The sequence below is a fragment of the Rattus norvegicus genome, chromosome 8 (genome assembly GCF_036323735.1).
Source record: "Rattus norvegicus strain BN/NHsdMcwi chromosome 8, GRCr8, whole genome shotgun sequence".
In the NCBI taxonomy this organism is placed as follows: domain Eukaryota; kingdom Metazoa; phylum Chordata; class Mammalia; order Rodentia; family Muridae; genus Rattus; species Rattus norvegicus.
Genome location: NC_086026.1, coordinates 34,054,969 through 34,082,181, shown reverse-complemented (window position 1 = coordinate 34,082,181; position 27,213 = coordinate 34,054,969). Strand labels below are relative to the sequence as shown.

Here is a 27,213-nt window from a genome sequence, read left to right as displayed (position 1 = left end):
GAGAGGGAGACGGAGAGGGAGAAGGAGAGAAGGAGAGGGAGAGAGAGAGGGAGAGGGAGAGAAGGAGAGGGAGACAAAGAGGGAGACAGAGAGGGAGAGGGAGAGAAGGAGAGGGAGACAAAGAGGGAGACAGAGAGGGAGAGGGAGAGAAGGAGAGGGAGAGAGAGGGAGAGAAGGAGAGAGAGAGGGAGAGAAGGAGAGAGAGGGAGAGAAGGAGAGAAGGAGAGGGAAAGGGAGAGGGGGAGGGAGAGGGAGAAGGAGAGAAGGAGAGGGAGAGAGAGAGGGAGAGAAGGAGAGAAGGAGAGGGAGACGGAGAGGGAGAGAAGGAGAGGGAGAGGGAGAGAGAGAGGGAGAGAAGGAGAGGGAGAGGGAGAGACGGAGAGGGAGAGGGAGAGAAGGAGAGGGAGAGGGAGAGGGAGAGCATTCTCTTCTCCTTCAGGGAAACCAGCCTTTGTGGCAATCTTTTTCTAAAATTGAGCCAGCTGGGCAGAAAAAATATCCAACCCCAGACACTTACCTCTAGACTTGCAGTCTTTCCCAAGACCAATGACGATGGGAAGAACCAACCAGGAAGTCCAAAGTGTGTGAACGTCACAAGGACACAGGTCTCATCACAGGGCTTCCCAGGCTTCCCCTCTGCACACATGTCACAGTAAGTGACAGAGAGGGCTGCTGAAAGATGCTGCCCTCAGATTCTGATTGTGAAGGTATTGCTAGGGAAAGTCACAGAAGAGAGAGTCACACACAACCTAAGCCCCGACCAGCTAAGCAGAAAGCCTGGAACTAAAGAGTCTATTTTCCTCCATCCCTGATGCATCGCATCTGCCTTTCATTAGTAAATTTCAAGATGTGCAATTAATAAAAGCCAGAAGGTAGATTGTGGAACACAGCAGCTATCAGAATCAGACTTGTATGAGGCAGGTGTGTGCAAATAATCAGACCAGGAATTGAAAACAACTTCCATAAACACACTGAGGGCTCAAAGGGAACACATGGGCATGTAGGAACAGATGGGTAATATAAACAGAGAGACGGAAACACTCAGGAAAAGTCTAAGGGAGAGACCCAGAAGAAAATACAACACAGAAGTGAGAAATGTCTTTGAAGGGCTCATCAGTAGATTCGGCCATCTAAGAAAGCATCCATGAGCCCCAAGAAATAATCAGGTCTAGGAGAGCGCTCTGCTGGTGAGTGAGTGCTTGCTCTGAATGCATGGAAAACTGAGTTTGATCCTCAGTTTTCTTGATGTGCTGGCTTATACTTCTAGTATAGGGGAAGTGGAGACAGGGAAGAATCTACACACACACACACACACACACACACACACACACACACACACACACACACACCACTCACTCACACACACCAAGAAGTAATAACATTACTAGCCAAGTGTGTAGCTCAGTGGCAATTTGTGTGCTCAGCATGCATGAGGCCATGAGTTCAATTCCTACCACCAGGGAAAAAAATAGCAACAGAAAACAAAACAAGCAATTGGGAAGGGGGAGAGATCAGAACAGCCAAGAGCTGTGGGTCAATCATCACACATCTCTAGAACAGATGTGTAATCGGATGATCAAGGCCACAGAAAAAGAGGCCACAGAATTATTTGAAGTGTTAAAAGTTAAGACTTTCCCAAAACTCACAGTGGCATTGAACAGATCCAGAGATCTCAAAGACCTCCAGGCAGGAAAAAACAAAAAGATCCATGCCTATTTATGTCATATTCAAAGCACAGAAAGTCCGACATACAGTAACCAACCTTGGAGTCTGTTAGCAAAGGAAAGGCATACAGAAAATGGGGGACATGCACAATGAAAGTTTATTCGGGCAGAAAAAAACATAGTTATGTCACTTGCAAGAAAATGGATGCAACTGGCTATTACCATATTAAGCAGATTAATTCTGTCTCCAAAAGACAAACACCACATATTTTCCCTCTCATTTCTGAATTCTAGATTTTATATAGATACATGAAATCATGCATGCGCATTTAACATAAAAATAGAAGTAAAGCTATCTAAAAGAATAAAGGGAACTCATGGAAGTGAGGGGAAGAGAAGAACAGGGTGGGATAATGCAGCCGAACACCTCTAAACACGTATGGAAACGGCCTTATGAAACTCAGCACTTTAGACAGCGCATACAAAAACCTTTAAAGAAGGCTGGTGAAAAAAGAGACAGGAGCAAGGATCAGAACTCCGTGAAGAAACGCACACAGTTGAGAGTGGAGTGAGCTATTCAAATGCTAAAAGGATGAAACTGACAACAGCATTCAGTAGCCAGCACAGCCGTTCCTCTAAAGTGAAAAATAAAGACTTCCTCGCACTCAAAAATGGAAGGAAATCTTCACTAGCAAACCTGCCTAGCAGAAAATATTTAAAGTTCTTCCAAGAGAAAAGAGAGGATACAGGTCAGATTGAGAGCTACATATATAATGGAGATGCCAAAGAAGCAGTAGGTGGATATAAAGTACAGAAATCCCCAGCACTCCCTGGGGAAATCCACCCACCCCACCCCACCCCACCCCACCGCAGTCTAGTCCACAGCAGCATCCCTTCAAATATGCTGGGGTCTACTGCACTGCCCACAACACAAAGCAGGAAGATATGTGCCCCCCAGCACCAGGTCTGCAAGGCAACCAGCTTTGGATGGATGGATGGATGGATGGATGGATGGATGGATGGATGGATGGATGGATGGACAGTGTGAAGAATGGACAGATAGATGGAGTGATGGATAATGGGTGGATGGATGGATGGATGGAGTGATGGATACGGATGGATTGATGGATTGATGGATGGAGGGATGGAGAGGGATAGATGGATGGATAGATAGATAGATAGATAGATAGATAGATAGATAGATAGATAGAGTGAAGGATGTGTAGATGAATGGATGAAGTGATAGAGATGAATGGATGGAGGGATGAGGAAGGGAAGGATGAAGGGAGGGAGAGATTTTGGGATGGATGAGTATAGGGAGGGAAGGAAGGAGAGGGTGAGGGAGGGAAGGAGGGAGGGAGGGAGGGAGGGAGGGAGGGAGGGAGGGAGGGAGAGATGGCATCCACACCAACAATAAGGCTGGTTGGTAAATAAGATGTCTCTTTATTAGCACTTCGGCAAGAAGTTTTCGGCATTGCCATGGTGGGAACCAAGGGCTCAGAATTTAGAGTCTCTCTGTTCAAGTCTGGTCACCCTTCAGGTCAAACATGAGATGGACACTCATTGGACACAGGCTATTCATCGACTCTGGAGGCCTTCAACCTGGGAATCAGAGATGTGTTCAGTGTTCCCTCATGGAAATGTGCAGCCAGTTGAAGTCAATATCTGCTCCTAGTCTTCACCTACTCTCTGCTTTCTGTGTAATGATGTGCCGGGTCAATGAGAACCCTTGACAAAGCGTGCCCTGTCAAGGCATACAGTCAGCACTTAAACGCTAGCATTGTATCTTCCTGGTATTTTTAAGCATGTGGCCTCCAGCTATGTGACAATCATTCCTTTCATGCCCACCCCAACAACAGTTACCACGGTATCTCGCTTAGATACCATGCATTGACTGCCTCAGGTATACTCCATCTATTGTATTCTACCTCCAGACTTCCACTTCCTGGAACTGTAGTGATATCCAGTTATGGCCTTGTGTGAAGCACAAGCAGAGGCTGTATGGCCAAAAGCCCCTTGTTGGTGTCAGGTTCCAAATCTATACACCCTTCTGCTGAGCCCCTGTGTCTCCGAGCAGAGTCAGAACGGCCACTTCCACTTTTCCCCGCCCCACTGGCCCTGCGTGCATCTCTCTCACTCAGGAAAAGGTAAAGCTCTCTATGCTAGGTCTCTCCCCTCTACAGCCAAGGCTAGATGCCCTGTCCATCCAGGCCCTTACCTATGGGTCTCCTCACCTTAGCATTCTGAGCAAGAATTTCTGTAGCATGGATCACTGGAGGAGTCACACCTGAGATGAGAGACGCTGCAAACGACCAAAGGAAGGCTGCTGTCAGAACCAATCTATATCTCAAACCCAAACCCCAGCCCAAGACATGGGCTGGCTGGAAAGCACAGGTACAAGCCAATGCTGTGTGTAAACTTTAGAACTGAAGTCCAGGAAGAAGGTCTCAGCCTGGAGTCATGGGAAGGCAGGTACCCACCATGTGAGGTTGATAAGTGCATCATAATGTGATCTATGATGTACTTGTCAGAATCACATTCTGATTTATAATGTGACTCAGAAAGGACGGAGGCCCTTGGAACTATGTGTCCCTAAATGATGCGGGAGCCAACAAACGATGTCATCTCTACCCATTCATACCCAGGTGGACATTCAAAGCGACTCTGAGCGAGAGCTTACCTCCGTCTCACTTGATCTATTCGCTCCTGAATGACGTCATCCATCATTTCACTTGGCACTTGGAAGATACGGGTGTGGCTGGAAAACACCATTGCAACATGGATTCTGAGCTGCTTTTTTATAACAACTAAGCCTAGTGGGGCTACTGGAACTGGGACTGTAGGCACAGGAACTCCAGATGCATGGGCCTGAGAGCCCACATCTCAACTAACACAGTACCTGTGAGGCACCCAGCCACTATATGCGGACGGCAAGTGGTTCCAAGGAGATGCAGGGAAAGACAAGCTAGTCCCCAACCAGGTGACGGAACTGGGTAACTTCCCCCTTCCGAACTGCTGTCTGCTTTAGTATATACTCTTAGGATTATAACAGGCTGTAACAGGCTGCAAGCACTTAAGTCTACCACTGTTTGCCTTCTTTCCCTGTGCTGAAATTCCTTCCCTTCTCTAATCTACTTCCTCTCTTTTCTGTTCTCCTGCCATTTCCCGCTCGTCCCTTCCAGAGTCCTGTAGTGACCACCAAATACTCCCTACTTGGAAGGACTAAGAGAACTAAGCTTGTTGGTCGGTGCCCTGTTAGATTTGAACCGGAAATCCCTCCTGCTCTACCCCTCTGCCCACTGAAAGAGGGGAAATATGACTGTGATCGCCGCTCCTACCAGGAAGAAACAGTTGGAGCCCATACAACAGTTATTCTCAACCTGTGGGTCAGGACCCTTCGGGGATTACATATCAATATCCTACATATCAGATAATTACATGATGATTCATGATGGTAGCAAAACTGCAGTTATGAAGTAGCAATACAATAATTTTATTGTTGGGGGTCACCACGACATGAGGAACTGTATTACAGGGTCACAGCGTAAGGAAGGTTGAGAAGCGCTGTCAAAAAAAGGAGCTAAAAAAGATTAAAACAGAGACTGAAGGAACACCCATTCAGAGCCTGTCCCACATGTGGCCCATACATATAGAGCCACCCAATTAGACAAGATGGATGAAGCAAAGAAGTGCAGACCAACAGGAGCCGGATGTAGATTGCTCCTGAGAGACACAGCCAGAATACAGCAAATACAGAGGCGAATGCCAGCAGCAAACCACTGAACTGAGAATAGGACCCCCGTTGAAGGAATCAGAGAAAGAACTGGAAGAGCTTGAAGGGGCTCCAGACCCCATATGTACAACAATGCCAAGCAACCAGAGCTTCCAGGGACTAAGCCACTACCTAAAGACTATACATGGACTGACCCTGGACTCTGACCCCATAGGTAGCAATGAATATCCTAGTAAGAGCACCAGTGGAAGGGGAAGCCCTGGGTCCTGCTAAGACTGAACCCCCAGTGAACTAGACTATGGGGGGAGGGCGGCAATGGGGGGAGGGTTGGGAGGGGAACACCCATAAGGAAGGGGAGGGGGGAGGGGGATGTTTGCCCGGAAACCGGGAAAGGGAATAACACTTGAAATGTATATAAGAAATACTCAAGTTAATAAAAAAATAAAATAAAATAAAATAAAAATAATTAATAATAATATAATAAAAAAAAAGGAGCTAAAGTAGACAAAGTCAATTGTCCCCAGCCTAGGAGAAAGGGGCCCCTCCGAAAACAGGGCCCTGAGCCTTGTAAGTACCTAGGATATAAACTGCGCCTAGAATATAGGTTTCTTTTTTCTCTATTGTTTGCCATTTCTCTGTTAATAGCGCCCCCATTAAAGAGCCAGTCTGTGCAAAGAGCCCCCTGAGAACCTTCCTGAGACAATCTGTCACAGTGCCTAATAAACATGTAGCCCAGGCCACTGGCTGTACCCTTGGGCCCTCCTACAGGGTTCCCTAACACTAACTTCCACACACCCTGCTTGCCTGCTTAACTTTATGTCCATGATCTATGGGGCTGTGCTTTGCTCTTTTGTTTTCTCTAGCAAGAACAGGATGATACATGCATACCTACCAAAAGAATGCAGAACATGTTCCACCGACCACCGACTTACCAGAACTAATTAGAAAACACCAGAACCAGTGCATTATGGGAAAGAACAGATTGTTCATTTCCAATCTCCACTGAAGATTCAGAGTGGAAAAATTATACAGAGATAAATGATTGATGCCTCTTGCCTACGTCAAAAATTTTAAACAAACTGTACTGCCAAGGCTAAAGCAAGACTAGAAGATGGGGTTAGTACTGCCCAAACCATGGAGAGTAATGGTTGTTAACTCCAGATTCCATCCGCAGGGAGGAAGGAAAAGCTGGAAATCCAGTCAATAATGTCTAGGAGCCTTAGCAGGTTTCTAGAGAAATTTTCTTCTCTAGGTAGCTCTGAAATCCCCCTGTTGCTTATCCCTTCCTAGAAGAGTCCATGCATATTTGAATAGTCTACAATAACACACAAATACTCGAATCCTGAAGCAAAATTAAGCTTGCTGAGAAGTGCAGCTTCCTCAAGGGAAGAGCCAAGCCGATGACAGGCACACATAGGGGAAGGAGGAAAGCACAAACCCTTTAATCACACGGGGACTAGTCCAAGGACAGATGTGATGACCTGGCCAAAAGACTGGTGGATTCAGGAAACACACTCACACACACACACACACACACACACACACACACACACTCACACGCACACACACACACACACACAAAGGTGCCTCTGCTGGAGGAACATGGGGTAGTTTCAGGCCTGCCTCCTCCACCTGAAGTCCTAGCATCTTCAGGACCAAGAGAGGCTGTGCGAAGGAGCTGCACCAAGGTGGCAGGAAGGTGACTTGCTTTGTCACAGAATTCTTGCCTCTGGGCGCTGGGAGACCTCCGCGCTGCAAAGCGGCAGATGAGGGCTCTGGCTTTTGCATTTTAAGAGCTTATTTTCTTCTAGCTCTTTAAAGTGCTGCCACTTCTGAACAATTCAAGTGCAAAAATAACGGGAATCTGAAAGACATTCAGAAGCATCTAGAAAGTGGAAAGCGAGCCTAGTTCCCCAGCTCCCGAAGTCACTTAAAATGTATGCAATGTAAGCTTTGGAGATAGCAAGAATATTCTAAGTCCCCAAGGCATGACTGAGGAATTTCTCTACCAAAAGAGGTTGCAAGTCTAGAGCAAAGTAGCTATGTGTTTGATCTAGCCAGGGATCCTAGAGACGGCGGGGGGGGGGGGGGGGGGGGCGGGGGGGCGGGGGGGCGGGGGGCGGGGGGCGGGGCTTCTCAGTAAGACTCCCCGCCCCCGGGTACCACACCTCCATCTTATAAACTGGATCCTTGTTCTTTCCTCCAGGACTTCTTGATTCGGGTCCGTTAACATGTCACACTTTGAGAGACGGTGCTTCACCTAGAAACCCAGAGGAACACACGTGGGTTACTAACCAATGTGGACACCTGTGGCTGGGATGTGCCCTTTGCCCAGGATCCATCACACCCAGGGTCGTCAGCCTCACCCCACACTCTCACCCCCACTTTCCCAAAGTCTGTTACCAAATCTCTGGTCACATGTATGTCATGTCCCTGGGTGCAAGGGTCGTTAATGGATATCTTCTCCTTTATGCTCCGAGAAGCCTCTTCTTCAGTCTGAAGGATGAGCAATTCCCCTCTTGAAGTACCTGGCTCCGTTTATCGGATCACTCCCCAGTGCCTCCTCTCCTCTTCCTTTCCCTTTGCTCCTCCCATCACAGCACACACACACACACACACACACACACACACACACACAAATTTACTCACAAACACACACACACAAAAACTACACATATACATTCATTCACACAAACACACATACACACACACACACACACACACACACACACACACACACACACCACTCTCACTCCATTACTATAAGCTTCTACATAAAGCTTCCACATTTCTATTCTCTTTGGAATCTCTGAGAAGCTCCACTAAGCCCTTGGGCCCTATCCCATGGTACTCCTTGGACCACCTTAAACAGAATTCCCTCCTCTAGAAGTTTGATAACTCAGTAACAATGCCAGCACTTCTCTTACAAGCCCCAAACCCCAAATCCTCTCAGGCATTGGGATGAATTAAACTCTACTCTAGGTAGGGGATTTGGTAAACAATGAGTTTCTCAGTTATAAAGAGAATGGAGTCCCGATTCCTAGCTCCCATTCATCCCTGCAGTCTAAAACTTTGGGTAATTAGCCATAGAAGAATTCTACTCACTTTGTTCAACCAGTGCTGCACAACAGATACAGCCTCAGTTTCTTCAACTTCAATGTCCTGGAACACATCGATAAGATGATGACCTCAGGAACCCCAGACAGTAGCTCCCACCCTCACCACTAAGACCAATGTGATGTGACAGGAGAGGTCTTCGAAGCACAGCAGGAGTGCGGAAGGGGAGAAGATGGGCTGGGTACAGTTCCACAGGGCCATCGCCAGCACTCACCGAGTTCACCCTTGGTGGAAAGGGTAGCCCTATGCTCTTCCGGGCCAAGATGTACATAATCCATGTTGTAATGATCATCTTCAGACTTACAGAGGGCCTCCTTGGCTCCCTCCTTCCATTGAAGCTGCCTGAGAACTTGTGTGAACTAGCAAGGTTATTGAAGGGAGGATCCCCCTGATTGGTTGGCAAGTGATGATGTGACAATGCCCTCCTTCAACTTCCGGGGTCAGAGTGCACATGGAAAAGAGAGGTTTCAAGATGTCTTCTTTATGACAGTTCTGAAGAGGAGGGGGCATAAGAGATGAAGATAAACTATCCCCAGTAAAATTCCTGGAAAATATACAAAAGGAATTACCCAGATAATAGACAGAAAGTCTTGGGGGTGGCTTACTGTCTTAAGCGATGCTAAATACAATTTCTAAAAAGAAAAAATATTTTACAAATTCAAAGAAGAAACTATGACTGAAGTAGCTGAACAGTTAGACAGCCATTCAGACTAGTGTCCTGGCTATTAATCTTCTCAAGGGCAGAAAGAATCAAAATTGATCCACCCAAAACTGCCCAGTGAACAAAGCAATAGGGATATTTTCATTTTTGTGTGTTCTGACTACTCAGATGACTCAGATCACTGAAAAGTACCCTAGGGGATGAGGAGATGGCTCAGTCAGTAAAGTACGTGCTTTATAAACATGAGGACTGGAGTTTAATACCCAGATTCTTAGAGTGTGTGTGTGTGTGTGTGTGTGTGTATATGGGTTTATGTGCATGTGTATGAATGTGTGTGTGTGTTTGGGTTTATGTGCATGTGTATGAATGTGTGTGTGTGTATGGGTTTGTGTGTGTGTGTGTGTGTGTGTGTTAGTGTATCGATGTATACCAGTGTGTCGGCGTGTCTGTGTGTCTATATGTGTGATATGTCTGTGTATGTGTGCATGCATGTGTGCATGTGTGTATGTGTGTCTTTGTGTATGGTATGTCTTTGTGTGAATGTGTACGAATGCATGCACACACGAGCGCATGCTTGCACACCTGTCTATATGTGTGTTTTTCTGTATGTGTATATATGTGTATGTGTATGTGTGTTTATGTGTGTGCATGTGTGTATGTGTTTATGTGCATGTGTGTGCATGTGCATGAATATGTATGTGTCAGTGTGTCTCTGTGTGTGGTATGTGTCTGTGTATGTGTGTTTATGTGTGTGCATGTGTGTATGTGTTTATGTGCATGTGTGTGCATGTGCATGAATATGTATGTGTCAGTGTGTCTCTGTGTGTGGTATGTGTCTGTGTATGTGTGTATATGCATGTATGCATGTTTGTATGTGTGTTTGTGTGAGTGAATGTGTGTATGGATGTGTGTATATGTTTATGTGCATGTACATGTGTGTGCGTGCATGCGTGCATTCATGCGTGCAGTGTGTGTGTGTGTGTGTGTGTGTGTGTGTGTGTGTGTGTGTGTGTGTAAAAGTAGCTGGGTTCCACAATGTCTTCAGAGACAAGGGCAGCTTCCACAGTGTGGATTCTCCCACCTCAGGACAGCTACCAACACAAAGGTGAAGAGCACAGCAGGAAACCAGGCAACCATTAACTGGTTTCAGAAGCTGCTCCAGAAGGCCTTAAACCAACACTAATCATGTGACTTACAGTCTAAACCAGCAGGTGGGGGCAGGGCCTGTGAGGGTTGAGAAGTTAAGAGTATTTGCTGCTGAATTCAGCTCCCAGCACTTACACCCACCTGCAACTTCAGCTCCAGGGGACCCAACACCAAGGGTCCTGAAGGGCATCTGTGCTAGCTAATTTTATATCAACCTGACATAAGCTAATACCATCTTGGAAGAAGGAAGCTAAACTGAGAAAATGTTGCCATCAGATTGACCTGTGGGCAAGTCTGTAGGGTAGTTTGTTGTGTGATGGTTGATATGGGGAAGCCCAGCTTACCATAGAGGGTGCCAACCCTAGGTCGGTAGTTCTGGGTGCTGTAAGAAGAAAGCCTGAGCAAGCCATAGGGAGCAAGCCAGTAAGCAGCACCCAACCATGGCCTCTACTTTAGTTCCTGCTCTACAGGATCTCTTATCTCCTTCACTGACGCCATGTGATTGGAACTGTAAACCGAAACGAACCCTTTCTTCCATACGTTGCTATTGGTCATAATTTTTGTAACAGCAATAGCAATTCTAAATAAGACAGCCTCTGCATGCATGTGTACATACATACACACACATACACACATACATACACACACATACACACACACATACACACATACATACACACACACATACACACACACACATATACACACAAACACACATGCAGACACACACAAACTTAAAATGAGAGAAATAAATCTTTAAGACATCAGGTGGAGTGGTTTGCCTGGACCAGCCCCACTAATGTTCCATAACAATTATATGTTCATGCTTTTTGAGATAAGTGTCATAACTGTAAACCACCAGTACAACTCAAAACCCACACCCACCTGAAAAGATGCATTCAGAGAGGTTCTCTCCTCCATCATCCCCTCAGCCCCTTCTAACTCATTTCAAAAGTAACTTTACGATGGATTCTAAGATATCTAACCTGTGGTTATGCTGTCAAGATCAAGCAGGTAAACAAATCTGTCTTTTGCATTTCTATCATTACACTAACCACCCATTTAGTGAATTCCACAAATATATGTAAAACAAATAATTTCATGTGCATATTAAACTAGTTGCAGATGAAGACACTTAGAAGGTGTCTAATAGCCCAGCCAAGGTCCAACCAGCTCTCCTCCCCTCTGCCGCCACAGGGAGGGTCTCGCTTCTCTCCTTCCTAGCTTTGTTTTTATCAGACATTCCATAGGAATGAAAGCACACCTTGTTGGACCTGACTCGGATTTCCACAGTGCAGCATACGTCATAGATTCTTCCCTTTCACTGTGAAGTATTAGTCACATGGATACACTATATTTTGTCTGTAACTTTCACAAAGTTGACAGGCAGATAATCTCCAATTTGGAATTGATACTAATAAAACTGCAAAGAATATTTGCAAAAAAAAAAATACAGTGAATATGTTTCCGTTTTCTTGGATAAAGCTCTAAGGGAAAATCGGTAATCTCATTTTTAATTTTTTTAACTTTTTTTCCTTGCGTTGCTGGTAATAGAACTTGGAGAGCCTGGTGCATGCTGGGTAAGTGTTCTGTCACAGAGCTGCATGCCCTGTGTCCTTTTGCTTAAGAGTTCATTGAGACATGATTCGCTTTGCAAGAAGACGGCCATTTAACATGTACAACTAAATGGTCTTTAGTGTGTTCACAGAGATGTGTACCTGTTACTTCAGTCCATTTTGACCAAATGACTGAAGAGTTTCTTTACTCTTTCCTTTAACAGTCAAACCAACTTTTTTTCCTCACACACTTGGCATTAGTCCCAGGCAACCATCAATTCACTTTCTGTGCCTGTGGTTTTGCTTATTCTCGGCATTTCATGGGATCAGATGACACCATGCCTGCTCTTAGTGATCGCTATTTGTAACTTTGACGTGATGTTTTTGAGGATAACTCATCTCCTCCACAAACATACGTCATAACATACATCACTAATTCACTTCTTACCACAGAGAAGCAGTCCCCTTTCTACATGTGCCGTGTTTGGTTTGCCCGTTTATTAACTGATAGACACTGGGGTTGCTTCTACGTGTTACTATGAAAGGTGTTACTCTGGATATGTGTATGCCCTGCTTTGTTAAATCAGTTTTCAGTTCTCTCGGGCTTGTAACTCTCAGCAAAACTGCAGCGGTGTCTGGTAACTGAGATGTTAAAAATATTTTCTAAATGCCTGTATCACCCTTCCATCCCGTGCTCAATTCATGATGGTTCGGATTCTCCCATTCTTTGCCAGGGTTGTTAATATCCATCGTTCTGATAGACATCCTAATGAGTATGAAATAGTATCTCATTATGGTTTAGATTCCTATCTCCCAAATGATTAATGACACTAACCATCGTTCCCAGTGCCTCCTAGCCTCCTGTGTATCTTCGTTGGAGATTTGTCTCCTCAATCACTTGGCCATTTTATAATTGGATTATCTTTTTATGTGATAGATGTAAGAGTTTCTTACACAACCCTCATACAATATCGGGTAAACGATTAGCGAATACTTTCTTCCTGCGAACCATCTTTCGCCTTATTGGTTGGCATCATTTGAAGCAGAGATTTTCCGAATGTTTGATCAAGTTCGCCTCATGGACTTGATCAACCACTTCTCTTGGTTATGAAATCATTGTTTCGATCATGAAGATTTACTCCTATTTTCTTTCAGAGAGGGAGGATGTTATAGTTCCTGTGGGTTTGTTTCTTTGTTTGATTGTTTGTTTATGATCTATTTTGAGTTCATTTTTGTACAAAGTGCCCAAATTCATTTTGGGGGCATATGGTCTTCTGCTATTCATTGTAACAAAGATCCTTTCTATGTTGAACAATTTTTGCAACTTTATTAGGAATCAATTTTCCCCAAATTTAAATTTTTAGTCTCGACTGTTACTTGACCTGATTGCCCTTATTTCAGTGCCATGCTTTCTTAATTATTATAGTTCATTATATTTTATTATTATTTTTTTATTATTTATTTTTATTTATATGTGTTTTATTAATTTATTATTTTTATTATAGCTTAATTATTATAGTTTTGTCAAATGCCAGTATATGTTTTCAAACCTTTTCTAACTTATTTTTTTAGATCAGCACTGTCATGATATCAAAGACAACAAAAAGAAAGAAACCTAGAGACCAATAACCTTTCAGAACATTAACAGGAAAAAAATACATTTTATAAAAGTCATGTATAGTGGCACGTGCCTGTAATGCTAACATTTAGGATGTGGAGGCAGGAAGATCATGAGTTCAAGACCAGCTTGACCTATATAGCAAGGCACTGTCTCAAAAACTGAAATCCTTAAGGAAACAAACTAAGCAGCACGTTTAAAAAATTATATGTCATTACTAGGTAGGGTACATTTCCTTACGAATCTTATGATTAGCTTATTAATTTCAACAGAAATAAAACCCCGCTGGCATGTAACCACTGGGTTCATTGAATCTGATTGCCAATTGGGAGATATTGTCATATCAATAATATTAATTCTTCCATCTATAAAAATGGAGAGTCATTCTTGTTTAGATCTTAATTTCTTTTAGCAAAGTTCTGTGGGTTTTCATGCATAAATTTTGCAGTTTTATTATTAAGCATTTTTGAATACTATCTTAGGCAGACTCTTAATTTAGTCTTATAACTTTTCATGACTAGCGTATGAAAGTATAGTGGGCTATTGTGTGGGTATGTGTGTGGTGTGCATGAATGCATGTGTGTCTTCCCAGATTGACATTGTGTGTCTTCCTTAATCACTCTCCCCTTTATTTCCTGAGGCGGGGCCTCTCACTGACCCTATAGCTCTCTAATTCCAGCTGTTCTACATAGCTAAGGATCCCTTGTCTCCCTCTTCTCCAACCCATAGGGCTGTGATGGTAAACAGACCACATACCTGAACCGGCTGTTTTGGATTCTGGGAATCATAATTTTGGTCCCCATGGGGCAAGAGCTGAATCTACTGAGCCACGTCTTCCAGCCCCTACAGTAAATTTTTAAATAATGATCTTGCGTTCTGCAGCTGTTCATAACTCAATGTAAACTTTCTTAGCAGTTTTCCTTAGAAGATTCTATATACCAGATCGTGTCTTCCACAAATAGAGATAGTTTTCCATCTTCCTTTCCAATCTTGATGCATTTCGTTTGTATTGTTCTAGTTATACAGAATCAAATAGATCTAGAAAGAATAGATACCTTTTTCTTATTCCAGATTTGAAGAAAAAAAGCACTGCCTTTCACCATTAATATGATGTCAGATTCTTAAGAGTTGTCTTGGTTGCTTTTAGAAGTGGAGATGTGGGAGAGGTTTTTAGAAAGAACCAGCACATATTACATTGGTGTAACATGCACCCTTAATCCCAGCCCTGGAAAGGCAGAGGCAGGCTCATCACTTGACCTATATATCAAATGCCAGGCCTGCAAAAGCTACAAAGTGATGAGAGAGAGAGAGAGAGAGAGAGAGAGAGAGAGAGAGAGAGAGCTCCAGTTCCAGAAGTGTATTATATCTTGCTGACTCATTGGCCAAACAGGGCACAAACACACACACACACACACACACACACACACACACACACACACACACACACACTCTGCAGGCTATCGCCTTGCCAAGTCTATAGTTTGTTCTTCACAATCTAATGCTAAGGCCCTGTTGAAGACACAACTAGGTCATTGAACATGGAGAAATCAAGCTCACACTCAATTAGAAACCTTATCCCTACTGACTAAAGTTTGTTGTGCTGGAAGGTAATTTACATACTACTAGAGGAGAAAATTAGTCATCACTATCATTCAGTTCCAAACCTTGTGACCTGTAAGATAAACTGGTAAAATAATGGTATACATATGTTAGGGGAGTAACCAACCATATTTTTTTATTGGATTCAAGGCCCCTTCCTTGAGATTAAAAACCATACCTGATACTGATAAAATGGTGAACAACCTAAGACTGGATAGATAGGAAATGAGCCCTAGAGGAAAACCCACTACTATTAATTCTACTAAAGGAACATAGAAATAAAGTGGCTGACTCCTAATGAAATATTGCTATACTCATAGATTAGAGCATCACTCAACCTCAGCTGAGAGTTTTTTCTTGCATTAGCTATAAGGAACACAGAGACTTATACTGGATGATATGCAAAGAATATAAGACTTTAAGCATTTGGCCTTAAGTGGGAAGTCGTTATCAAAACCTTACTCTTAAGGTTCAGGGATCTGTTGAAGAGGAGGTGGAAACATTGTAAGAGCCAAAGGTTATGGGTGACTCCATGGAAACATTGCCTTCTAGCTGCAACAGGACTAATGCATACATGAACTCACATAAACTCACAAAGATGGTGACAGTATATACATGACCTGCACAGGTTCAAAACAGACAAAATCCAAGCATGGACAAGAGGAAATGGACATAGATTCAACCGTGACCAAATCACTATCTGCAATAGACATCCATTGGTAAAGGGAAAATCGGTTTTCTCCAATGGAGTATCACTATAAATATCAACTATAATTCAGGGTTATGCCCAAGAATAGCTGCCAGTACAAAACAGATTCTGAGGTGTGTGTGTGTGTGTGTGTGTGTGTGTGTGTGTGTGTGTGTGTGTGTGTGTGTGTGTAGGGGGGTGTTTTGTTTTCTTTGGCCGTTTTTATCTTCTTGGTTTTGCTTGTTTAGTTTTTTGTGGAAATTTTTGGAGGGGCTGAGGGGAGCACAAAGTAGAGTGGGTAAGGAGGTGTAGAGGAGCTGAGAGGAGCTACAGGAGAGTACATGTGGGGAGCAGAGGGAGCCCCGAGGGAGTGAAGTGCCGAGTGACTGTGGTGTTGACTGTGGTGTTGAGATGTTGGCACAGACACAGCCATGTCAAGAACCCCAGAGCCTGAGACCCATGGATAAGTAGCAAAGCTTTCCCCCCTAGTAAGGATCAGTGGGAAAGAGCAAAACATTCCTCTGACTCATGTGTGGATGTTGATAGTGTATGCAGAAAATATCCAACATAGTTTTCTGCCTACAGATGTTTACCACTCTTTCAGAGTACTCCCACAAAGATTAGCTAAATCTGTCCCCTTGCTAAATCTTGTCCACCTATATATGACAATCCTTACTTCCTTGTTTATCTAAAAATATAACATATTATCAAATATTATATTTATAAGAGTATGGAATATAATTATGTTATCAAATAGGATAAGATAATGATAACTCTGTCCCCTTGTTCAGCTGTAGGCAAAACCTTACCTTTCTTTTCAACTCTATCTAATAAACAACCTGAGCTTCTGGGGGTGCTTAAGTTTCTCCAGCAGAGCACCTGGGCTTACACCCTGCTTTTCTATGTGTCCGTATATCCATATTCTTGTCTATCAGTTTTTCATTCCCTCACAGTCAGTCAGCTGTATCCTTGGATACATGTGAGGATGCATCAGACAAAGAATATGATCAGAATATATTGTATGGGAAACAAAGATTGTGCTGAGAGAGAGAGAGACAGAGACAGAGACAGAGACAGAGAGACACAGAGACAGAGTCAGAGAGACAGAGACAGAGAAAGACCCTAGTGCAATGAATGGGTTACCTCTTTTTGAGTTGTTAGCCAATGGGGTCACATAGACTCCTAATCGTCATAAGCTATTGCCAATACTTCTGACACTCCACAGAACTTGAATGTAAGACCCTATTTCTGAAGGCATCCTATATTCAAGTTACAGAACAAGGAGAAATCAAGCTGGTACTCACCTGTAAGTTTCATTCACACCAGGTAGTGTTTATAGTGATGGAAGGTGTTCTGTATGCTGCCAAAGGAGAAAAATAAGCCCCAGCAGCTGTGAATCTTATAAGCTACAACAACGACTTGCCTGATAAAATATGCCCACTGGAGCAACAGTGTCATGGACGTTATGGTAGTAACCACCCACTTTCTGACCAGATCTCAGGCTGCTCCGGGAGATGGAATCTATATATGACACTATTAACAGGGCCAAAAAATCTGTAGTTAAATAAGTCACAAGCTCCAAGAAAGAAGCCAATATCATTCTGCTAAATAGACATAGAACTAAAATGACTTCTATTGACTTCTTGTTATAGGTGTCATAGCACCAGAGTATCCCTCAAGTATCATCAGAGAAGCATCGTTTTGCAAATAGGTAGCCACTGTCAGTTAACACAAAGGCAACCCCTCTAAACTGGTCAGTGTAGAGGGAAAAAACAAGACTGTGGAGTGCTCCGCCCTAACTGGGAAATTCATCTCACCCCTTTCTCACCAGTGCTAGCAATCTTTGCAGAAGAGGGGACATACACATTATAAGAACCAGAAGTGGTTTAAAACAGCATTTTCCAGACACAGTAGGGTAGATATACTTATGAACTCAGTGACCATGACAGCATGCATAAGGTCGGTGCAAGTAGAAGCCAGACAAAAATCCCAGCACAGAGGGAGACATGGCTCTGCGACTAGCTAAGGCACTGTTGGCATTTGATGAGGCACTAGTGAGGGAAAGTCAGTTTTCTTTAGAGGTAACTCCTGGTAGGTTGACCATAAAAGACTCCAATTTTAAGACCAGCTGGGCAATACACACTGGACTCAAAGGGAAAAGAAGCAATTCCCAAATTAGATGGAATGGAAGCATGAAAAGGGTGGCAATGGGGAGTGAGGAAGACAGTCAAATTCTCAAAAATTAAAAAAATGCAAAAAATAAAAACCTTTTAGATCTTATCTTGCATTGTGGTGCATGAGAGTAGGCAGAGGCCATAACAGATTCACTCTGAGGCCACTCTGGTCTACTTGAGACCCTGTCCTAAAAGACTAAAAGAAAGAATACATATGTATATTCATGTTAAATTTTGTCAAATGCTTTTTCTGTATTTACTGAAACAAGCAAGTTGTTCTGGCATATTGTTATATTAATGTTGTGTATTACATTCAGTTTTTTAAATGTCAAATCAAATTCTAAAATAATCTCACTTAATTGTGATCTATAGAATAATCCATCACCGTCTTAGTTGGTATGTAAAGAGAACTGTCACCATCATTTGCATTTTCCTGCTAGTTTATGATGCTGGTAATTGTCTCCTGTGTAGTTTGGCTGCACATTTTAGTTAGTGTAATCTTCAAATCTTTTTAAAATTAAATTATTTGTTTTCTTTTTATTGAGTTGCATGAGTTCTCTCTATGTTCCAAATGCAGACAGTTTATCAAATACATGATTTGAAAGCATATCACCCTCATCTGTTGCTTGCCTTGACATTTTCCTAATGTTATCTTCTGAAAGGGAAAAAGTTTTAGTTCTGATGAAAGCAATTCAATTTTTTTCCCCGCAGGTGGAATGTTTGGGGTATCGTGCCGAATAGTTCTTCACACAATCCAAAGTTATGTTAATATTTCCTGCCTTCTTCTATAAGATTTATAATTTTAGCTCTCGTGTGTAGGTGTATTGTCTATTTTAAGTGCTAGCGTGTGAATGTGTTTGTGTCCTGTGGAGCTCATGTGGAAATGAAGTGCTACCTAAAAAAAAAAAAATTGAGATAAGATGGGGAAAAAAGTAGTTATGGCTTTTTCTTCATGGTTAGATCGATTTACTCATGTGGTTAATGAGTTCATGAGTTAAGAGGTTAATGAACTACCCGAGTGTGAGTCAGCTGCAAGGGATAATTCCGCCACATCTTTTGCATATTGCTTTTCTCTCGCCACAGGGATCCTTCTGCCACCTCAGGACTCTGCCTGGCAGAAGGCCATCACCATATGCAATCCCCCAACCTTGGACCAGAGCCATGAGCCAAATTAAACTACTAGACTGGCCTTAACAGATAGTGACAAGAACATCTGAGACAATGACAGCAGAGTATATGTTCTTTGTGAATACACTTGAATAGTCTCTAAGCTAGATCATATGACTATCATAAAACAAATCTCAATGCATTGGAATAAAAACTGAATTCTATATAATAAAAATTTCATGCAGATATAGTAATAATATATACCATTTCTTTGGCATTCACAGTTTGGGTCTTGCTGTAGTATTCTCACACATTGGTACCACTGATCCCCTCCCTCCAGACCCCTTTCCCATCTCCTCCTGTCACCCATACCCTCCACACCCAATGAATTCCTTTTCCACTTTGATGTCACATATATTCTATTTCCTTATCCCCTGTCTAAACACCCCATTTTCCCCTCCCATGATCCTTTTCCTTGTTTATGACCTGTACCCACACTTACTGTCATATAAATACATACATACATACATGCATACATACATAGATACATACATACACACATACATACACACATACATACATACATACATAAATATAGAACTCAGAAGCTAGAGTCTACAAATGAGGGAGAATGTGCAGCATTTGACTTTCTGTGCCTGGGTTATTTTGCTTAAACTGATTTCCACATTCATCTATTGTCCTGAAAATTTCCTAACTTCATTTTTTTCCTTCTGGCTGAATGAAACTCCACTGTATCTATGTAGCACATTCTCACAATTCATTTATCTCTTGATGAACATCTGATTCCATTATCTTGCTTTGTGAATAGAAGAGGAATAATCATGGATGTACAACTATCTCTGTGGTAGGATATAGATTCTTTGGGTGTGTGCCCAGAAGTGTATAGCTGAATATAGATGGGTCATCTGGTAGTTCCATTTGTAGTCTTTATAGAAAAGTCCACATTTGTTGTCTTTTGTTTTCTGTTTTCTTTATCTTTTTTATTTTGGAGTAACAAAAGATTTTATTTAAAAGCAAAATGAAAGTATGGCCAGATATGCTCCAGATTCTAGAGAAAGCCTGGAGTCTGAGGAATGTTGAGCCTGCAATCTGAGGGATGTTGAGCCTTGGTTACTGTTTGGAGCTTGTGTTATGGGGTCCAGGAGGAACTGAAGCTGCTTTCTATGGGATGAGATAAGTGGTTTCTTGCTTGGATTGACAGGCTTGAGTTATATAAAGGTTTGTTCACTGGCCATGTCCTTTCTTATGGTGCATTCGATTTTAATCACATGCATTTCCAATTTTGCAAAGGCATAAGATAGTAAATAGAGACTTTCTCCTAAAATGTTAAACAAAGAACACAGTTCACCTTACTGCACACATTCACAAAAAGCAGTCCAGGCCACATCGGCTCTTTGCCCCACGTTCCTGGGTATGTTCCAGGATTTGTTTGACCACAAAGGGAAAGTGACTAGGGTCCTAAGGAGCAGTGGGTTGGAAAGGCCATAAGCCTTTGCTGATAGGAGAGGTATGTTTGCACACAGAAAGAGAAAGAAAGAAAGAAAGAAAGAAAGAAAGAAAGAAAGAAAGAAAGAAAGAAAGAGAGAGAGAGAGAAAGAGAGAGAGAAAGAGAGAGAGAAAGAGAGAGAGAAAGAGAGAGAGAAAGAGAGAGAGAGAGGAAGGAAGGAAGGAAGGAAGGAAGGAAGGAAGGAAGGAAGGAAGGAAGAAGGGACGGAGGGAGGGAAGAGAAAACAAGGAACGGAAGATGGCTCAACAGTTAGGAACACTTGCTGCTCCTGCAGGGACGTGGGTTCAGTTCCTAGCACTGACTTGGCAGCTCACAACCTTCCATCACTCTATAATGCCAAGGAATCTGATACCCTCCTCTGACTTACACAGTCATTAAGCACACACATACATGCAGACAACACACACACACACACACACACACACACACACACACACACACAGGAACATCTTAAAATATTAAAAAACAACAAAAAAAAACAATACAAAACCCAGAAAAACATGGCCTGAACAAGTTAGGTAAGTTCTCTGAAATCTCACAGAAAACACGAGGAGATCAGTGCTAAGGCCTATCTTACAAATTTTGTTGGAGATTTGTGAATGCTAAACATTCCTTCTCATCCTTGTCCGCTGGCCTCATGTACCTTGTCTATTTCTGTAGACAAGTCTAAATATTTACAACAGAGCACGTAGCCCAGGTCAGGACTTTAACATGATAACAAATTTTTTTTTCCCAATCTTTAGGGAATTAAGTGATCTTTCTTTCATGAGTATTTAAAAAAAACCAGTATTTTAAAAGATAAAACCAACATCTGCCTTGATTTTCGTTTCAGCGGCTTTCTCCCCTGGAGAGACTGGGAGTAAGTTTTCAGATCGGTGTTCTCCACAAGACATAGTTCAGTAGTGTGGTTTTCATGACATGAAGGCTTGAATGGGTGACAGCTCTGTGATGTGATCTCGGCGTGCCTTGAAGACAGACATATGCATATTCTGCTTTATCAGCAAACCACACATCACTGTGGACTGCTGAACATGACGTCATGATGGATGAGGAATGGACACCGAATCTGGGAGGGAGTTATTTGTTTCCTGAAGAACCAGTGTTGGCTACTCAAGGATTGGATGCAATGCGGCCAAGTATTGATCTTGTGTAAAGAAAGCACTGAGCCTTCCTTTGGCACACTGGTCAGCTTTTTGCTTCTGAGTACTCTAAGTTCATCTAACCTACATCTTGCTCTATTTGCCCAAATCTTGGAGCTGCCGATGTAATTGTTTCATTGTAGCCAACCTCTTTCCAGCTTGACACTGGACGATGCTTCTTCATCTGGCTTAATCACCACAACTAGAGTATTCAATGGTATCCTTCAATGATTCCTAGCTCTCTCCAGTTCTGCAGACCATCCAGATCTTTGTAGCATTCTCACTAGAAACAACTTGACTAAAATCTGTGGCCAGAAAAAATATGTGCTTTCTACCCCAAGAAAAACCATAGCTAACCACTAAATAGCACATGTTTTCTTCTCTTCGTAGAAAACAGCAAAACAGCATTGACCAGTTCAGCCTCTTGTCAACCAATACTCAAATCCAGAAATGTGAATTTCCCTACCTTGAACTCGAATTATTTCTGCAATCTAATTGCTTCCCAGGACTCAAAATTTATTACTTCAGTCTCACCCATCAGATCAATAGCCCTCCCTCCCCTAGCCAGGACAAGCACAATATTTCAACCCAAGGCATCCTCCTAGAGAAGCCAGGCAAGGTGCCAAGATACTCCATGACAACGGGAAGCAGGCAGGAAGGCAATCATGTCTGAATTCCTACGTATGTGGTAGAATAGATCAAAACTTGGTGGGTAGGAAGAGAAAGAAATGGGAGGGGAGATTAAAGCAATGTTTTCTCCTATTTTTTGAGTCTATCTTGCACATAAGAGAAGTTTGGATGGAACTGTAGTGTTTAAGAATATGATTCTTGCTGTATTTGTGCCCAATTTTCATTTTTAAATGTTTGGTTTTACAATATGTTCAATTACATATCATTTTTAAAAATATGCCTTGTGAAGTCATTGCAAAACTAAAATGCAAAATTCCAGTAAGGCCTAGAGACTTAAATAAGTGTGTATATTTATCACTGAGGTGAGTCAGAACAAACCTGATATCCCGACCTAAGTAGTGTTCTCGTGGAAATAGGGGACAGAACCTTCAATCCCAGGCCAGGACAAGTGTGCTGTACATGTTTAACTGCCTCTGTTCTCCATCTGAAGAAAAAGTTTATGAAGTAGCTTCTTTTAACAAATTAAAATAATTTATATATAGAATAATTCAAATTGTTAAGCCCATATTAAAAATGAAGACTGTATTAAATTTGTACTGTGGGATTTTTATTGAGGAAAAAAAGTAGGTGGATCTTCCAATTTAAAAATAAAAACTAAGTGAATTAGCCAAATTGGGGATCTGATCGCCAGTGTCATTAATTCACATATGTGCTTTTAATTAAAAATTTAATTTAGAACTTTTATAGAGTATTAATCTTCAAAGAACCCTGGAGATCTGAACGAAGGTTACTAATATTCTTCTTTAGACTCTCAGGCACAAATATTCAATAAAGGCCTACAGGTGCCAAGGAAGGGAGAAAACAGCACAGTAGCAAAACATTATCTATTTCTTTAAAGTTCTTTTAGGATGCAAAGACCAGGGGATTCTACAGGCAAAAACTTAATCGCCATTACAATGCTTAAAAATATGTCTCTGAGAGGACATTTTGAGGATTTAATGAAGAAGAATTTTATAGGGACACTATTTTTCCCACTATAAAGACAGCACTGAGGAAAGTTATGACTCATGGGTTTGAAAATTGACTGTTTTTCAAAGCACAATACAGTTCTTTGGTACAAATCTCATAGGTCAGAAATGAGGGTGTTGACTGACTTGGGTATTTTCTGAGGTTGTGTGGGTAGTCAGCTCTCATATGCAGTCACGCTGTGGCCACATGTGTTTGCAGGACTTGAGTCTCTATTATAGTGTTAGCTCTTACCCAGGCATAGTCTCAGTTTCTAGAAGTTTCCTGTATTTTTGCTTCTGGTTTCCTTCCTCCATCTCCAGAACTAACACTAGCGATCTGGATTCCTCTCACACCTTGAATCTCTCTCATGATAGTTTCCACTTCTGCCTGTTCTATCCAGGTTTCTTTTATACCATATGTTTCTGCTTCCTCCTTTAAAAAAAAAGATTATTTAATTGTTTCATTCTTAAAAATTAGATATGCTGTGTGTGTGTGTGTGTCTGTGTGTGTGTGTGTGTGTGTGTGTTGTGTGGTAACCAGATGAAGATATCTGTAACATCCTCTATCTCTTTCCGCCTTATTCACATGAGACAGAGTCTCTCCTTGAGCCTGGGCCTTGCTGTTTTTGCTACACTGACTGGTCAACGAGCTTAGGATCTGCCTGTCTCTGTCCTATACATAGCTCAGGGCTGGGGTTACAGTTGGTAGCCATGCCAGGATTTTATACAAGGCTTTTAAGTGGGTTCCAGTGATCCAAACATATGTCCTAGTGCTTGCATTTCAAGTGTTCTTACTCACCTAGCCAGCTCCACAGGTCTAAGACTTCAAAGTGACCTCATGGTTGATCAGCATGGAAAAACCTTCCTTACGTGACATAGAAAGAGCACACAGAGACAAGCAGAAGAAAGCACATGAATTGGAATTATGCTTCCACGGGCCACATAAAACATGGAGTCCACAGACGCTAAAAGAAGCAGGAAGGGTTCTCTCTGAGAACTTCCAGAATGGGGATGAACCCACCAACAAGCATCTTTGTGAAAATTTTTCTAGCCTCCAGAATAGTCTTGCTTGGTGCCTCCAGGTAATAGGGAAACCTCAGAAAACAGAAACAGGGAGTCTTTTTGGGGGTTTGCCCTTAGTTTTACAGGAGGTCTTTGGGTTTGCCCATGGCTTCACCAGCTCTTGGGGATGCAAACACCCAATAGAAAACCCAGGAGAGAACATGGAGGCTGCTGTTAAGATTCCACGCTGAACCTTTACAGGAACCAGAAACCGTGCCTCTGCCCCAGACAGTGTGCTGGCTGCATCTCTGTTGCTGTGGGACAAAAAGCAATTTAGGAGAGAGAGGGTTTATTCGGCTTACAGTTTCATTGTCATTTAGGAGAGTGCTAGTAAGATGGAGAAAGAAAATGAGAGAACAGATTTCATGGATGCTGTGGACAGTCTTAGCAAGAAGAGCTTCAGTTGGAGTCAAGGTGGACTGGACATAAGGAGCAGTGGGTGGAATTTATATGGAATCAGACGTAGGCCTGGAGTTACCATGTGAAGGGTACCACATGCAGAATGAAAACCCTGTCATCTCCAGCTTCAGTTCTATCCATCAGTCTCTCTTACCTTGGTCTGAAAGTGAAGATGAGTCACTGTCCTAAACTTGCAGTTACCTTAGATTCCAGGAAGAACGGGGCTTCTTAGGACGAATCCCTGCCCATATAAGGACAAGTCTACATGATGTAACAATGGAGCCTGAAACCTGGAGTAAAAGTAATCGTCTTGCAGGGGAGGGAGGAATCACATTGATCCCTTCAAGAAGTGACAGTGGGAAGGACCACCTTGCAGACCCAGAACTGAGGCAATGATTGACCAGACCACACGTTGACTGGGACTGTTTAATATAGGCCTCTGGCTCAACTCTCTCATTGCTTAAAGCCCATGTCAGTACCCCCCCTCCCCAAAAAAAAGGAAAGAAAAAAGAAAATCCAGTGCTCTCTTGCTACCACCTGGACCTCAGGAAACACCGTGGGGTTTTCTGTTTTGGTTTGGTTGGGGCTTTAAATTTTTTTATTTGTATCAATCTATTATATATCTTATAATAACTAGGAATCGCTTTCCCTGGTATGCTTCCTTTTCCTTCCAGACAAGAGTAAAGAATGAGGGGTTTTGATGCTTCTTTCTGCTCTTCTAAGTCACTATTTATTACAGGAAGAAGTCCCTAACCTGGTTTCCTAATCATTGTCCCCACAGATCTGCCAGGAACTTGGTTCTTATCCACCAAAGTAGGGTTGCCCCTGGGGCGCATTGTCAGGAGGACAGAGTGAGATGGCCATGAGCTGATGACTAGAACTGTCTTGGCTTCATTCTGCTGTAGTTGCTTTATTTGGTTGGTTGGTTTATTTTGGTTGTTTGTTTGTTTGTGGAGCTTTTTTATTTTTTTGTTTTGTTTTGTTTTACTTTGGTTTTTGTTTTCTTTGGGGGGTTGTTTTTAGTTTTGGGGGTTTTTGTTGTTGTTTTTCAAGATAGGGTTTCTCTGTGTAGCCCTGGCTATTCTGGAACTCACTCTGTAAACCAGGCTGGCATCAAACTCCTCAGAGATCCACCTGCTTTTGCCACCTGAGTGCTGGGATTAAAGGCATGTGCCACCACAACCCAGTGTGAGATCTGATCTTAAACACACAAATAAACAAAATAATGCCCTTTGAAACACGGGCTACGCTGTCATTGAGCTCCTATTTCAGTACTAGAAGCATTTACATAAACTTCATTATTTTTTCTTACCTTGTTCTTAGAGGTAGTGAAGTTTTATAAGTGTCTGGGCATAAATCTTTAAGTTTGAAGTTTGAAATGGGGGTACATATTCCTTACCCCCATTTGGCTCCTTTTCTCCTGCAGATTCTATCACACCTGTGTACAGTGTAAAACAGACCCTTGCTCCAGAAAAAGCTCAAAGAATCAAAAACAAAGAATCCAACCATCTCCTCTATATTCTCATTGTCTGTCACTGAGGGAAAATATTGTCACAGACCTTATAGTTACTGTCCTCAAAGTTGGAAGATGTAGGTGACCAATGAATGTAAATCTGGGGTTCCTGGCCCTGTCCAATGGCAGATTCTCAACCCTGGATAATGCCAACTCTCACAAAGACAGAGAACACAATTTCTTAGATTTGTTTGGTTTCTTTGGTGTGTAACATGTCCCTAGGGGAAATGAAGAGTAGGAGGCACAGTCTGATTGCAGTTCGGTAAGAAGCGCTTCTTGATATGTGAAAAGTTGCTAAAAAAAAAAAAAACTGAACGAAGAAAGGATTCTAAGATAGCTCTATAGAATCAATCAAGAGATGAGAACAGAACTGCCAGCCCAAGAAAGTGAATTACGATTCCAAACATCCCCTGTATAATAAATAAATTATATATATATATATGTATATATATGAAAAGCTAACTGGAGCTTTAAAAAATCACAAGAAGAAAAGATTAAGTCATCGATGTGGCATTAGATAAAGAAAAATCTTAAAGAAATTAGAAATATCATTGTATTAGCTACTTACTAATATCTATATTACAAATGACCACAAACTCAGTTGTCTTGCCTAAAACAACATGCATTTATTGTGTGAGCTTCTATAGAACAGAAATGTTACATACAATGTCTGGCTATTGGTCTCACAAGGTCAAGGTGTCAGCTAGACTTGAACAGAGCCTGGACTACCAACCAGGCAACATGCAGGAACTAGACTTAGACCCTCTACACATGTATAGCAAATGCACAGCTTAGTCTCCATGTGGGTCCCCTAACAAGTGGAACAGGGGCTGTCTCAGTCTCTGTCCCCTGCCATTGGATTCTCTTCCCCA

General features: G+C 42.3%; 1 protein-coding gene across 2 annotated transcripts; it reads right to left on the bottom strand.

Annotated features, from left to right (window-relative positions):
* Positions 1-3,084: 3,084 nt before the first annotated feature.
* Positions 3,085-25,052, bottom strand: Spata19 (spermatogenesis associated 19). Of its 2 annotated transcripts, XM_063264838.1 has the most exons (8): positions 24,983-25,052; positions 8,729-9,058; positions 8,503-8,559; positions 7,801-7,893; positions 7,566-7,657; positions 4,345-4,422; positions 3,899-3,966; positions 3,085-3,266 (listed from the first exon to the last, which is right to left on the bottom strand). In XM_063264838.1, the coding sequence occupies exons 2-7, from the start codon at positions 8,804-8,806 to the stop codon at positions 3,900-3,902; spliced, it is 465 nt and encodes a 154-aa protein (XP_063120908.1). In that variant the 5' UTR covers positions 8,807-9,058; positions 24,983-25,052; the 3' UTR covers positions 3,085-3,266; position 3,899. The 2 variants fall into 2 exon arrangements, with proteins under 2 accessions (XP_063120908.1, NP_599211.1); NM_134384.1 differs by lacking the exon at positions 24,983-25,052 and having other exon boundaries at positions 3,093-3,266; positions 8,729-8,830.
* Positions 25,053-27,213: the final 2,161 nt, after the last annotated feature.

Bases quoted from the DNA above. Each gene is read 5' to 3' on its own strand.
- Spata19 (XM_063264838.1), bottom strand. From the start codon at position 8,806: ATGATCATTACAACATGGATTATGTACATCTTGGCCCGGAAGAGCATA. The intron at 8,560-8,728 runs GTGAGTGCTGGC...GATGTGTTCCAG, and splicing joins TTCCACCAAGGGTGAACTCG to GACATTGAAGTTGAAGAAAC. The intron at 7,658-7,800 runs GTAACAGACTTT...CTGGGTTTCTAG, and splicing joins TACATGTGACCAGAGATTTG to GTGAAGCACCGTCTCTCAAA.